General features: G+C 43.5%; 1 protein-coding gene across 10 annotated transcripts in view; it reads left to right on the top strand.

The window, feature by feature from the left end:
• Window positions 1–12877, top strand: part of hectd4 (HECT domain E3 ubiquitin protein ligase 4) — a 33912-nt gene extending 21035 nt beyond the window's left edge. For 5 of the 10 annotated variants that reach the window (XM_076154031.1, XM_076154030.1, XM_076154029.1 and 2 more), the window contains exons 50-76: window positions 85–322; window positions 480–616; window positions 715–841; window positions 1145–1282; window positions 1406–1542; window positions 1628–1788; window positions 1960–2141; window positions 2236–2441; window positions 2544–2674; window positions 2818–3023; window positions 3285–3464; window positions 3609–5008; window positions 5106–5313; window positions 5406–5629; window positions 5717–5862; window positions 5970–6073; window positions 6314–6437; window positions 8702–8892; window positions 9152–9298; window positions 9508–9627; window positions 9722–9877; window positions 9986–10089; window positions 10378–10599; window positions 10708–10874; window positions 11018–11213; window positions 11376–11598; window positions 11963–12877. In XM_076154031.1, coding sequence (XP_076010146.1) covers window positions 85–322; window positions 480–616; window positions 715–841; window positions 1145–1282; window positions 1406–1542; window positions 1628–1788; window positions 1960–2141; window positions 2236–2441; window positions 2544–2674; window positions 2818–3023; window positions 3285–3464; window positions 3609–5008; window positions 5106–5313; window positions 5406–5629; window positions 5717–5862; window positions 5970–6073; window positions 6314–6437; window positions 8702–8892; window positions 9152–9298; window positions 9508–9627; window positions 9722–9877; window positions 9986–10089; window positions 10378–10599; window positions 10708–10874; window positions 11018–11213; window positions 11376–11598; window positions 11963–12099 — 5712 coding nt within the window. In that variant the 3' untranslated portion in view covers window positions 12100–12877. Of the gene's footprint in view, window positions 1–84; window positions 323–479; window positions 617–714; window positions 842–1144; window positions 1283–1405; window positions 1543–1627; window positions 1789–1959; window positions 2142–2235; window positions 2442–2543; window positions 2675–2817; window positions 3024–3284; window positions 3465–3608; window positions 5009–5105; window positions 5314–5405; window positions 5630–5713; window positions 5863–5969; window positions 6074–6313; window positions 6438–8701; window positions 8893–9151; window positions 9299–9507; window positions 9628–9721; window positions 9878–9985; window positions 10090–10377; window positions 10600–10707; window positions 10875–11017; window positions 11214–11375; window positions 11599–11962 lie in introns of all 10 variants that reach the window. The other 5 variants (XM_076154028.1, XM_076154027.1, XM_076154024.1 and 2 more) reach the window with 1 other exon arrangement.
• Window positions 12878–13206: the final 329 nt, after the last annotated feature.

Genomic DNA, 13206 nt, shown 5'->3' with positions numbered 1-13206 from the left:
ATATTTTAGGTACTATAATTTTTCTGCTGTAGTGGCTCAGTGTTGCCATATGATGAAATTATTTCTCTATCTTTTTTTACCTAGAACTCAAAGATTCGTGCCAACTTTGGAAGCCGGCCCTTTGCGTACGCAGAAGGCCAAGCGCACAGGAATGCTGCTGACCTTTGTGTAGACCTTGCCGAGGAAATTAGTGCAAATTTTGAAGCCCTCCCCTTTGCGATGGCCTCAGACAGCGACAACGATGCTGGTGCAAGTGTAACTTCCGACTCTGGCTCCCATGGACCTCCCTGTCGGATTGCAGCTATGGCAGTTGTCCAGCAACGTATGCCTTCACCAAAATATACATGCTCTTCCCATTATGTTTTTAATATTGGATATTGCCATAAATATCAACTCGGTGTACTGGTAGAAAATATGATACAATACTATTGTCTTGCTTTATTTGAATTTGTTCTTTGTTCTCTCTTGGGTTTGGATAGAGTACAACTGTGACCTATCATGCCATTACAAAGTGGAGCTCAGCTACGAGAATATGGTTACATCTGGACCTGACCCTCATCCTCCTCCAATTGCAGATGATGAGAGTGATGATGAGGATGATGATGATGTACCCAGAGTGAGTGAAGATTTCACTCTCTTATTGCTTGACAATGCCCACGAAATAACTTCTGTGCCTGTATTTTTATTTTTGATTTAATGTATGTTTGACCTTAGGAGGACCACTATGCCTTGCTGGTAAAGGCGTGGGAAACAAAAGTCTTCCCTACCATTCGTAGACGGTTCCGCAATGAGGCTGAGAGAAAATCTGGCCTGGATCAAATCAAAGGAGCGCTGCAGCTAGGTGAGCATTGATAATTAATGTTGTTGTATATTAGCAATGGATCCTTCCGTTTACAAAGATAAATTCACGTGTTCATTCATGTATTTTAAATGACCTTTTTTTTTTAGAGGATTTATGGTATAGTGAAATTAGACATTTAACTATAAGCATAGAGTTTCACATAACAACATGATATAACATTAAACATACACATAAATCAATATATCATTTCACTAGACGAGGAAATATTGTGTTGTAAACTGTGCCAAAGTCCAAAGAAGGGTTTTGACTAGGTTTGTCTCCATGGTGTTTGAATGGCAACAGGCATGGTTGACATTGCAAGACAGACTGTGGAGTTCCTATATGAAGAGAATGGTGGGATTCCTCGTGACCTCTACCTGCCTACCATTGAGGATATCAAAGATGAAGCTAACAAGTTCACAATTGATAAAGTTCGCAAAGGTACCTTCACCCGACTTTGCTGTACCAAAATCAGGATCACATCAGGATGCCATTTGCTCACTTTTTTTGGGATCAACATAAATTCTACTTACTTACAATAGTAACTATTATTTTTCCATACAGGCTTGACTGTGGTCATCCGCTGTCCAGACAGCAACAATACAAACAGTACTACAGGGGGAACCGCTCTGCCAAAGTTCGCTATCCGGGGCATGCTGAAGACTTTTGGCTTGCATGGGGTAGTGCTTGATGTGGACTCTGTAAGTACAATATCTTATTCATCAGGGTGATCTCTGACATCTTTACGAATGTATCCGTCAACTAGAACATGTGTTTTATGTCCAGGTGAATGAGCTGCTACAGGTGGAGACCTACCTCCGCAGTGAGGGGGTGCTTGTGAGATACTGGTACCCTATTGAAATGCTGGAGCGCCCACCCGCTGGATCTCGACGCACCGCGGCTAATGGTTTAGTGTCTCTGGACAGTAGCAATATTCAGATTCATAGGTAACTATTTTATCAAGTAAAATGAAATGTATTTGCTGGTTCTATCTTCTTAAAGGTCAGAGAATCCCTTTGGATTAACTTAGCTAAGGAAAATCATCATTATTTGCAGCACCAATACACATGTACCCAGCACGATGCTCAAAATGAAGTTATTTTACTACTTTGCTACAGGGAACTGCTTCGCTGTGAGAGCGCCTTGGCACGTTTGTACTGCCGTATGGCATTGCTCAACATCTTTGCCCCCAAGAATCCCCACACCTTCACTCGCCTTTTCCACATACCAGCTATCCGTGACATCACATTGGAACATCTGCAGCTTCTATCTAATCAGCTGTTGGCGCCACCCCTGCCTGGTGAGTGTAAATCTGCTTGCTGTTGACTGGTACTTGCTGTGAGTTCATTGAAAATGATTGTGTTCCTGTTCTGTGCTTGTTTTTCTTCCTGCAGATGGCACTATTAGTTCTAGTTCTATCCTGCTGGCCCAGTCTGTGCTTCACAACCTCCAAGGACAAAGCTGTTCTCCCACAGACCTCTTCTACCAGGGCAATGCTCAGCCCATCCGGGAGTGGCTCACAGTGGCCATCACTCGTGCCTTGCATCAAGGAGAAGAAAGCCTAATGGAGCTCACCAAGCAGATCTGCTGTTTCCTACAGGTTAGAGCTAACGACTAATGCTTAATTTAGTCTTTCTATATATGTGTACCCATTTGTAAGATGCAAAATGTTAATCTGATTTGATGATGCTCATTCTGACAGAATGCTCCAGAGCAGTTTACGTCTGAGGAGTTTCCTGTGACAGAGTCAAAGGTTAGCATGGATGTCAGCTTTCCAGGGGCTGCGTTTGTGATCGTATCCTGCAGGGAAAGCCAACTCTGCTGCCGCAAAGAGTAAGCTTCTTGACATTTTTCAACTTTAGCAATTCAGTTTTTCAGTTCAAGAATTGTACTTATAATGAATTCTTGCCGTTTAAATCTACAACCCATTTCTTCCCGTGTTAACACTAACTCTCCTGCCATTTTGCCTCTGTCAGCTCAAGCCTGTACAAGGCTCCCTGGGCGCGAGTCATGGTTTATGGCTTGGGTCACAAAGTACGTAGAAATGGCCAGCTGAATCTGATGGAGGCGATGTGCTACCCCCTGGATGCCTCGCCAACTAATACAGGCCTCACTCCTCCTCCCACTACCAACCAATACCCCTCTGTTATTATCCCCACTGATAAGGTGCACATCAAACTCGGTATGTACTATTGAAGTTTCCAATTATCAATTAACTGAGACAGAGTTGAGAGGCTTCTTCTTTTATTTAATCATACATGAGTGATGCATCACAAGTCATTTATTAAGACCGTTAATAAATGCTATAGATATTATGTTTTCTTCCACATAATGTCATAGGTATAGTGTTTTCTTCCACAGTACTCCTGATCCCACTTTGCTTGCAAAAACATCTGTCAAAGCTTGGAATTGTATAAACTATTCCTTTGTCTTGATTCCAAAGGTGTGTCACCCCCCCCTGGTGCTGTGCTGGTTCTACACTCCTTGCCACTAGAGTTTCCTCTTGCCATGGCGTTTGCTGAACAGCTGTTGACATGGAAGCTGGGACAGGGCGGTGAGCCATCAGAGGATGAGCTGGACACAGTGCCCTCATCTGTGCTGCTGCAGATTGTGGAACTGCTGGGTATGTGCAACACCACTACAACACATAACATGCAGCTTAAATTGTTAGGGTTTTTTTTTAACGCTGTTTAACTGAGGTGTTGAAGTCCATGGTAATTGCCATGGCTTCCTTCAATATTTTCCATGTTCTTGTTCGTATTGATAGGTGGATTACTTTGGACCACTGATCTGGCCCCTTCCATCAAAGAACTCACCTTCCATTTGCTGGCTGAGCTCTTACGAAAGATTCACCACTTGGAGCAGCGAAAAAGCCCTGCTGGCCTGTCCAGCTCCATAGCTTTACTACTTAACCCCTGCCTTGCAGTACTCATGGCCATGCAAACAGAGCTGCGAAAGCTGTATGACCGTGAGACTCAGGGATGGACAGCTGGTGGAGCTGGCACAGGGGGGTCCTGTTCTGGTGGCATTGCATTGGCTTTGGCTGCTGAGCAGAGCCGGTTCTCTACTTACTTCCATGCTCTGATGGAAGTGTGTCTGGCTGTGGCAGAAGTAACAATACCCCTTAATGTAGGAGGCTCTTCAGTGGGAGCCTTAACCTCAACCAGTGCCCCCAACCTGAGTGATTCTTCCTCCTCCTCCTCATCATCCCCTGGCCAGACACCCCAGAGCCCCAGCTTGCTGTCCAAGCGTAAGAAGGTCAAGATGAAGCGCGAAAGAGCAGCTGCTGCAGTGGCAGCAGCAGTTTCTGGGAAACGAGGAAGTGGAGGCACACGACTATCCGAGAGTGACAGTGCCTTGTTAAACATGGCAGGCAGTAAGCCTGAGGATATGCTGTGGTTCCACCGCTGCCTCACTCTCCTTATGATCCTTAGACACCTTGCCAATAAGGACCCGCAGGGATTAAGTGTGACAAGCGATGCAGTAACAGATGCCTGTCAGGCCTTGGTTGGACCTACTGCACACAGTCGTCTGTTGGTGCTCTCAGGTATCCCCACCCACCTGGAAGAGGCTGTGGTTCGAAATGCTATCCGCAGGGCTTGCAATGCTCATGGAGGGCTCTTCAAAGATGAAATCTTCATACCTCTGCAGGAAGAAGACCCCAAGAAGCCTAAAACTGGAGCTGCAGTGTCTAGTCCTCAGGATGGCAAAACTGGCCCTGAGCCTGAGCGTCCCTTGCACAATAATGGAGGTCCAGAGAGTCCTGACAGTTCCAGCAGTGTAACTCCAGCAATGAGTGTGAGTGCTTCTGGCTCTACCAGCCAGACCTCCATCTGCAGCTCCTCTCAGGGAGTTTCCCGCACAGCCAGTGAACTATCTGTTGATCAGGAAGTGTCGGCTGTCCCACCTCTTACCCCTGCTGCTGCAGCTTCTGCTGTCACCTATCCCCAGCAGGGCTCCCAGGATCCACAGACTGTTTCTAGTCAGGAAAGTCTGGATATCTCTCTGTGCAGTACAGGAAGCCTGGGGAGTTTAGGCAGTTTGGGGGAGCCTCTGGACAGTGCAGAGACAGCATCTGTGTCAGATGGGGGCTCTATGCACACAGTCACCTCACTGGAGAGCAATGCAGTCGTGGCCAGGCCCATTAAGGGCTATGCTGTCATCGAGGTGGGTTGATCTAAAAACACGCAATTTTGTCAATTCGATTATTTTTGGATGTTGAGAAAATAAATTGTACATGAGAAACATCCTTTTCTCATTTTAGGTTCGTTCTCGGGCAAAAGTGGAGAAAATCCGTGCCAGTCTTTTTAACAGCAGTGACCTGATTGGCCTTTCTAGTCTGGAAGGTGAAGAGGAACTAATGGAGTTAACAAATGAGGAGATCCTCACAGCCTCCAGTGTTAACCAAAGCCTGTTTGATACGCAGGGAAGCTCTGCCCTTGAGGACTACTTCCTGGACAAGTCAGTTAGAGGTTAGTACTTGATTGTTTGCTGTTCTGCTTTTACAAATAGATATAAGCTCTGCCAGTTTAGATTCCTAAACCGTATCTCTCCATTTTTAAAGGGGACAAACTTGTACCCGGTGCAAGAGATGTCCTCACGGACATTTTTAAGAGCTGTGTGCACTCGGAACAGATGCTGAGCCTCACACCTGCTAAGCCTGTGAAAGTGTCTGACATTTTCCTCAGCAAGGAGCAGATCAACTCTCAGACCCCTGGCAACTTACTACATATATTCTTCACCAATGTCCGGCCTCCCAAGAAAGTACTTGAGGACCAGCTAACTCAGGTATTACACAAACGCTGTTCAGTAAGCCTTGTATTCGATGTACCTCCATGTGTGTCACAACTGGGTTTACATATGTTTTTTAAGCAGATTCTACGAAAGTATGGGACTGCCAAACCCAATAAGAACAAATACAGCAAGGCAGGCAAAGAGCAGCACCAAGGGAAGGTGGTGAGCACCAAGAGGCCAATCACCAAGCCTCCCACCAAGGAGAAGTCTGTGCTCAACAGTGTGAGGTATGTGATGTCTCACTCTCGAACAACATTGAGTGAATTTGCTTATCATGTGTGAAACCTGTATACCTAAGCAACTTTTGTCGTTGTGGCCTCTATGTCCCTTTCAGGACTGCTCTGAGCGAGAAGAAGACAGTTCTGAAGCCCAAGTCTCCTGAGAAATGCAGACCTGATGAGAAAGATGTGGAAAAATCTCCCGCCAAGAAACCTGAAGGTACACACCCGATGGAAGTAATAGAAATTGTAAAATGATGTTTTGGGGTTCTATGATCTGCTGATACATGTTAAGTATAGTAGGAACACTTAATTGCGGGTTAAGGGCTTAAAATTTTCTAAATGTACTGATTAAAATTTCACATTTACATGAGATAATTCCTAATTAATTCAGCCGAAACTGTGTTTTGTACATGTAGTACATGTTGCTTTTTGCCTCACATCTTCATGTTTTCTTAAGTCCCAGAGGAGAAGTACCTGACGCTGGAAGGATTCCATAAATTTGCAGTTGACCGTGCCAAGCAGGACATCCGCAGCCTTTGGAGAGCAATTTTGGCTTGTGGGTATGACCTCCATTTTGAAAGGTGAGACGGGGAAAGTCCAATAATCAATAGTCAGCTGTGAATACATTCACTTAGACACGATTACTGTAACGCTCAAAACAACATGTTGTCATCAAGAAAGTAAAAGCGAAAGTCTAGAAACCCCCTAAACACGACCAGTGTTTATGTAAGTTGTCCCTCCCTTATTTAGACTGTGCACCTTCTGGACATTTTTAGTTCTCTGTCTGCTCTGCTCCACATTCTGCAACTGTTGCACAACAATCTTATCTTATCTTATTCTTTTTTTAGTTTTTAGTTGTAGTAGTTTTTTGCAATTTGCTTTTATTGAAGCAAACATTGTACATGACATTGTGCATACAGTTGTAGGATATTTTGGAGATCATTTTTTATATAGAAAGAGGGTAGAGGACAGAGAGAGATAGAGAGAAGGAAGGAAGGTTGTATTATCACTACTATTGTTGTTAAACTATTTTTAGTTTGTGAGTTTAGTGACAGCAGTGTGTTGTAGTTGCTTAGATACCTTCAGACTAACATGACATTTATTTCAAATACACAGATTTTCTTTTAAAAGGGTATTTAGTTTTTTTTTGTTTTTAGCTGACCCTTTCCTTTAAAAAGAGTTGTGGGGCGTAGCCATTCCCTCTTTTACATTTACTGTTAGCCATTTCATCTCAATTGCACAGAAACCTTTTTTAAGAATGTCTCTGGCATGTCTGGCAATAAGGCTGCTTTCTGGCTCGATTACTGTCATGTCTTCACAAACCACAATGTCATAGTCATCATGAAAGTGAAGGTGTAGAAATAGCCTAAGCAAAATGTTCTTGTTAAGGCCCTTGTCCTGTCTCTTATTTAGACATTCGGCATTTCAGACACACCTTACGACCTAATTTGCCTATGATAACAGTGATCTTGTTAAATTAATTCCATTTTTATTACCTTTCTTATACTGTAAACACTCTAAACAACATGTTATGGTCATCATTAAAGTGAAAGCCAAAGTCTAGAAGCCCCCAAAACTAGACCAGTGTTTATGTCATTTATCCCTCCCTTATTTAGACTGTGTACCTTCTGGACATTTTAAGCTCTGTCTGCTTTGTTACACATTCACAAGTTTCACTTTTACTATATCCAAAGATTAACATGAGATTTATTTACAATGAACAGATTTTCTTCTGAAAACATGTTTTGCTATTTTTCATTGCCATCATGAATCATTGTTATCCCCATTGCATCATTAGAATCAGCCAATTCACGTAGTTCATTACTGATCGATCAACACACATCAACTTACAGACATGAGTACATTCTGATTATGTATACAGTCGGTGACCTCTCTATTTGGAACAAGCTAAAACAGCAGCTTTGCAATTGATCTTAGAGTAGTGGAACTTGTAATTTTTTGTTAACCCTGAAATTTGTGTTTGGTAGATTATTTCTCTGTTGTAACAGTGCTTCTTGCAATACATTTTATACCCTTGGAAAGCCTGTTTAGTTCCCTTTTAAATGGTTCCCCATTTGTAAGGAACATGCATTTTTGGGTTAAGCAGCACAGCTGAGTATGTGGGTTGCGCTCATGAAAAGTTTGCCAAATCTTCTCTGCCAATGCCAAACAGCTTATTCTGCTGTTGCTATTGACTCTTGTTTGGTGTTGTTGTTAGGTGGATTGGATGATTGAAGTCTATCAGTAACAAGGAAGAAACAAGACATTGGCAATTTGACAATTTATTCATTTAACAAACAGTCAGGAGCCTCAGTAGTGTGTGGAAGAACCATACATAGCCACAACAGCCTGGCACCTCCCCCTCACGCTGTTTTAAGGTTTAAAAGGTTTTTAGGTTTACAAGGTTTAAAAGGTTTTAAGGTTTAAAAAGACCCACAGAACTGTGACCAGCCCTCCCTCTATCTGGGCTCTCAGAGGGACCAGCTGGACGCCAGGTAAGGTTCATGGGTTCAGGTTTATTGACTGTTTATTAAATGAATAAAGTGTAAAATTGCCAATATGTCTTGTTTGTTCCTTGTTACTGATAGACTTCAATCCACAACCCACATACTCAGCTGTGCTGCTCATCCCACAAATGCATGTTCCTTACAAATGGGGAACCATTTCTCTTTGTTTGATGTTTACTTTCTGAGGTGTTAATACTACATCATGGTGAATTTTATTTGCACTCTCTATAAACTTGCTGGAGGGGCACTGGTTTAAGATATTTATCGTATTTCGATAACATCAGACCTTTTTATCATGGTAGGTCTTTAACATTGGACATACCTCTACTGTATATTAGGTGTACCTGTATAGACACTCGTCATGCTCAGAAGGCCTGTAGGAAATGGAGTTTGGAAATGGACGTGGCATTGGTCCAGTACATCAACAGGTTGTGCCGTCACCTGGCTATCACACCAGCCAGACTTCACCCCCATGAAGTCTACCTGGACCCCAGTGATGCTGCTGATCCACGTGTGGCCTCCCTGCTAAGTAAGTAACCCATTTGTATTTGTGTTTATGTGTAGTTTGCAGTATATTGGTTTCCTAATAGAGGTCCAATAACGCTCTGTTATAATTACTGAAGGCCCGATGCCATAGCAATTTAAGTTGAGCTAATTATTCTGTGACAGGCCACTGTTTTTGTTTTTAGATGAATTGAACTTAACATGTTAGTGTCATTGTTATAGGTTTGAGCTCCACCAGTGACTACCCACAATAATGAGTAACCTTTATGCTTTTTTATTTCAAGATGTGCCCGTGGACAGCATGCGCTTACGATATGCCCTGCTGCAGTCCCTTAATAACACCCTGGAGAGTTTCTTCTTGCCACTCGTAGAGCTGAGGCAGACGCAAACCTATCAGAACAGCATTGCAGCACTGTTATGTGAAGCTAAAGGTGAGCAAGATCGCTGCATCTCAGCACAAATCTAGCAGGTGACAAAGCCGACATGCTATATGGGCCCAGTAAATGGTGCTGATTTGGTTGTATCAGTGTACTGACCTATTTAGGAAGTTTGGCCGGAGAAACACAGATATCTGAACTTGGCCAAAACAAAGTAAATCCTATCATACTATGTGCTTTACATCTTCTGTCTCTTGTTACAGGGCTACTCTTCTATGATACCAAGGTCACTGTAATGAACAGAGTACTGAACGCCACAGTGCAGCGGACAGCTGACCATGCTGCTCCAGAGATTACACTGGACCCTCTAGAGATTGTGGGAGGTAGTCATTCCCTCACTTACATTCATCGTTGGCCATTTAATGTTATTTGCACAGGAACATTTTTTTCTGAGTGTCTCTGGCATGTGTCCCCCAGGAGAGATCCGATCTTCAGAGAATACATATTTCTGCCAGGCAGCGCGCCAGCTCTCTTGTGTGCCATCTTCCCAACTTTGTGTTAAATTGGCCAGTGGAGGAGATCCTACTTATGCCTTCAACATCCGCTTCACTGGAGAGGAAGTCCATGGCACTAGTTAGTATTTCTGCATTACATATGTTTCTTTGCAATAATATATATAATAATATATATGTTATTTTATTCATAATTGGATGAAGCTGTAATGAATGTGTCTCTCTCTAGGTGGCTCTTTCAGACACTTTCTGTGGCAGGTTTGTAAAGAGTTACAGAGCTCAGCTCTCTCCCTCCTGCTTCCCTGCCCCAGTGCAGCAGCCAACCGGAACAAGGTAACATTTCCCAGTATTTCAGCCTTGTGTGTTCTGTGTTTGACACTTCTGGAAACCTCGATAGGGTTTTTGAACCTCTGTGCGTTTTTTATTATCGCACTCAGTCATTTTCACATCCTTAAAATGTCTTTTCTTTCTTTCTAAACTTTTAGAGAATGTCAGCAGTTTCATTGAGAAAACGGTCTCTTCTGACAGTTTCTAATAATAACCTGTAGTGACCTAATAGTGACCTGTAAAAGTAATCTGAGATGGTTTCCTATCAATCTCATAGTTGTTTGTTTTCCTCAGGGAAAATACATCCTGACACCTTGTCCTATAAGTTATGCTGAGGAACAGCTGCTTCAGTTCTTCGGCCAGCTGCTGGGCATTGCCATCCGTGCAGATGTGCCACTTCCTCTGGACCTGCTGGGCTCCTTTTGGAAGGGTTTGGTGGCTGAGCCCCTTGACCCAGAGCAGGACCTGCAGGACGCTGACCTACTGACCTACAACTACGTCAAAAAGTTTGAAAATGTAGGGGAAGGCTATGCTCCTTTTGTCATCATATTCTCCCAATAAAGATTCTTGTTGGTGGTTTTGTTCTGATGACCTTAACATGACCTTTCTTCTCTGACTACCCAGGTGAATGATGAGACAGAGTTGGAGGCTCTGTGTGCTGAGATCTCCACTCAGCACCACTCAGGAGAGAGCCCAGACTCTCCCAGCAGGCCATGCTGCAACTTCACCTATGTCACTATGACTGGGGAGGAGGTGGAGCTGTGTCAGGGAGGTCGAAGCCTCGCTGTCAGGTACATGAATCTTGCCCAGATGAATGTTGAATCTCTTTAATGTTGTAATGCACTTCTGTGAAACAGGACATTATTCTTTACACTTGTACTCCTGCACCAGACCAAATGCTAATGTTTGATGTTTTTTGTTTGTGTGTCGTAAGCTGGGAGAATAAAGATGTGTATGCACGGGCAGTGCGGAGCCTTCGTCTGAGGGAGCTGCAGAATGTGGAATGTATGAAAGCAGTGCGTGCAGGACTAGCCGCCATCATTCCACTGCAGTTGCTCACCATGCTAAGCCCCCTTGAGATGGAGCTGCGCACTTGCGGTTTGCCTTACATCAACCTGGAATTCCTCAAGGTGATTCATAAGTGTCTGCTTTCCACAACACAGTGGGTTGTGGAAAGGTCTGACCCAATAGTCAGACCTCAATTTCAGAATCTGACTACATAAGGAATTAGTTGTCATTAAGCAGTAATTGCTTAATGTAACCTAAGTGTGCCTGGTTCTCTCCCTCTGTAGGCTCACACCATGTACCAGGTGGGCCTGATGGAGACAGACCAGCACATTGAGTTCTTCTGGAATGCCCTGGAGATGTTTACTCAGGAGGAGCTCTGCAAGTTCATTAAGTTTGCCTGCAACCAGGAGCGCATCCCCTTCACTTGCCCCTGTAAGGATGGAGGGCCTGACACTGCCCATGTTCCTCCTTACCCAATGAAAATTGCTCCACCTGATGGAGCAGCAGGTAAGAAAGCAATTTCCCTTTTTGGGATTAATAAAAGTATCTATCTAATTATTAAAATGTTTTTGACATGACGGCTGCTGTGATGACTTTGGAAAGCACTGGTAGTGATTATCATAGCTGCTAATATTGTCTTTTACCTTTGATGGGCTTCTAATATGACAACGTTTCTGATGTTTCTGAGCTGAACATTTAACGGTGTCTTAAAGCACTTCAGATAAACAATGTTAGCTTATCACGGTATCTCTTGCTCCACAGCAGCTCTTTGGGCTGCCACCAATAGCAAACATACAACACGTCTCGAGCTGGAAGAGGTGGTGATTTATTCTAACCCACCCTCTTGTCTTTCTGTCTGTCTGCTCTCCAGGTCAGCCAGACTTGCGCTACATCCGCGTGGAGACGTGCATGTTTATGGTGAAGCTTCCTCAGTACACCTCCCTGGATGTGATGCTGGAGAAGCTGCGTTATACCATCCACTACCGCGAGGACCCACTCAGCGGCTAAAAAGACTCGATAACCAAACTCTCCTAAGCTCCAACCCCCCTTGCCTCACTTTCGTCACCTACAGACTCACAAACCCATAGTGCACCATTTATTTTGGGGGTTGGTTCTTCAAATGCTTTGCATGTTTACTTTTGCTGCTTTTGTATCACGTTATACACAAATGACCCATTTCTTGAGTCTGTCTGAGGCATATATTTTCAGTGACACTGTTGACAGTGTCTGTTCTGGTTGCACTGAGTTTGAGGATGGCATTGATGTGCACAACTGTGACACTGTTTTAGTTTGTTCCACGTTTTGTCCTTAAATTTCACCATCTAGGTTAAGCAACATTCTGTGAATTTAACAACACAACAGGGCAATGTCAGATCTGCACTTTACAGTTTAACTTGTGTGCTAAACTGTCTTTCAGCTGTAATAGTTTATTATGAAATGAGGAGAATTTGACTTTCTCTGTAATTCTAGACCTCGGCATTGCTGTCTAGTTCATTTCCTAACCACTGCTTAACCTAGCTGCCTCCCTGCGTCTCCCTCGTGTGGGAGTGATGCTCTGAACTGAAACATGCCTTTATTCTCTGACCCTCTCCCAGAGGGCAGGGATGGCTGTGTGTGAAAAGAAAACCCAGATCTGAAGTCTTCGATCCGATGCTTGAGCTGGATGTATGGCGGTTTATCAGAAACATGAAATCTGAAATGCTGCCCACGTTTGGCCACGTCCAATATGAGCAGGCAGAAGATGTGAACAAGTGCTGTATACGATATTATAGAGTAACTGCCTGTTACTCTAAAAAAAAAAAAAAATAAAAAAAAAAAAAAATAAAAAAAAATGAATGGACAAAATAACTTATTTGCCAATATAAACTGAAAACATTTTAATCGAGTCTCCGAAGAGAGTGTATTTAAATCCTGTAAAAAGTCATAATCTGTTAGTTTATGGAATTGCTGGTGCGACTGTGTCCGCCACCCGTGCATTTTGGATTTGCAAAACCTGTGTCACTTCCTGTGTCACTTCCTGTGTCACTTCCTGTGTCACTGGTGTTCTGATAAGCTGCTGTCTCACATTGCTTGTGTGCAACTGCTACTGAAAGTCACACACACTCACACTCACAC

Source organism: Genypterus blacodes, unplaced genomic scaffold (genome assembly GCF_046128005.1).
Source record: "Genypterus blacodes isolate CSIRO-AG114 ecotype Tasmania unplaced genomic scaffold, CSIRO-AGI_Gbla_v1 ptg000061l_1, whole genome shotgun sequence".
Taxonomy (NCBI): domain Eukaryota; kingdom Metazoa; phylum Chordata; class Actinopteri; order Ophidiiformes; family Ophidiidae; genus Genypterus; species Genypterus blacodes.
This window is presented reverse-complemented; position numbering and strand designations above follow the sequence as displayed.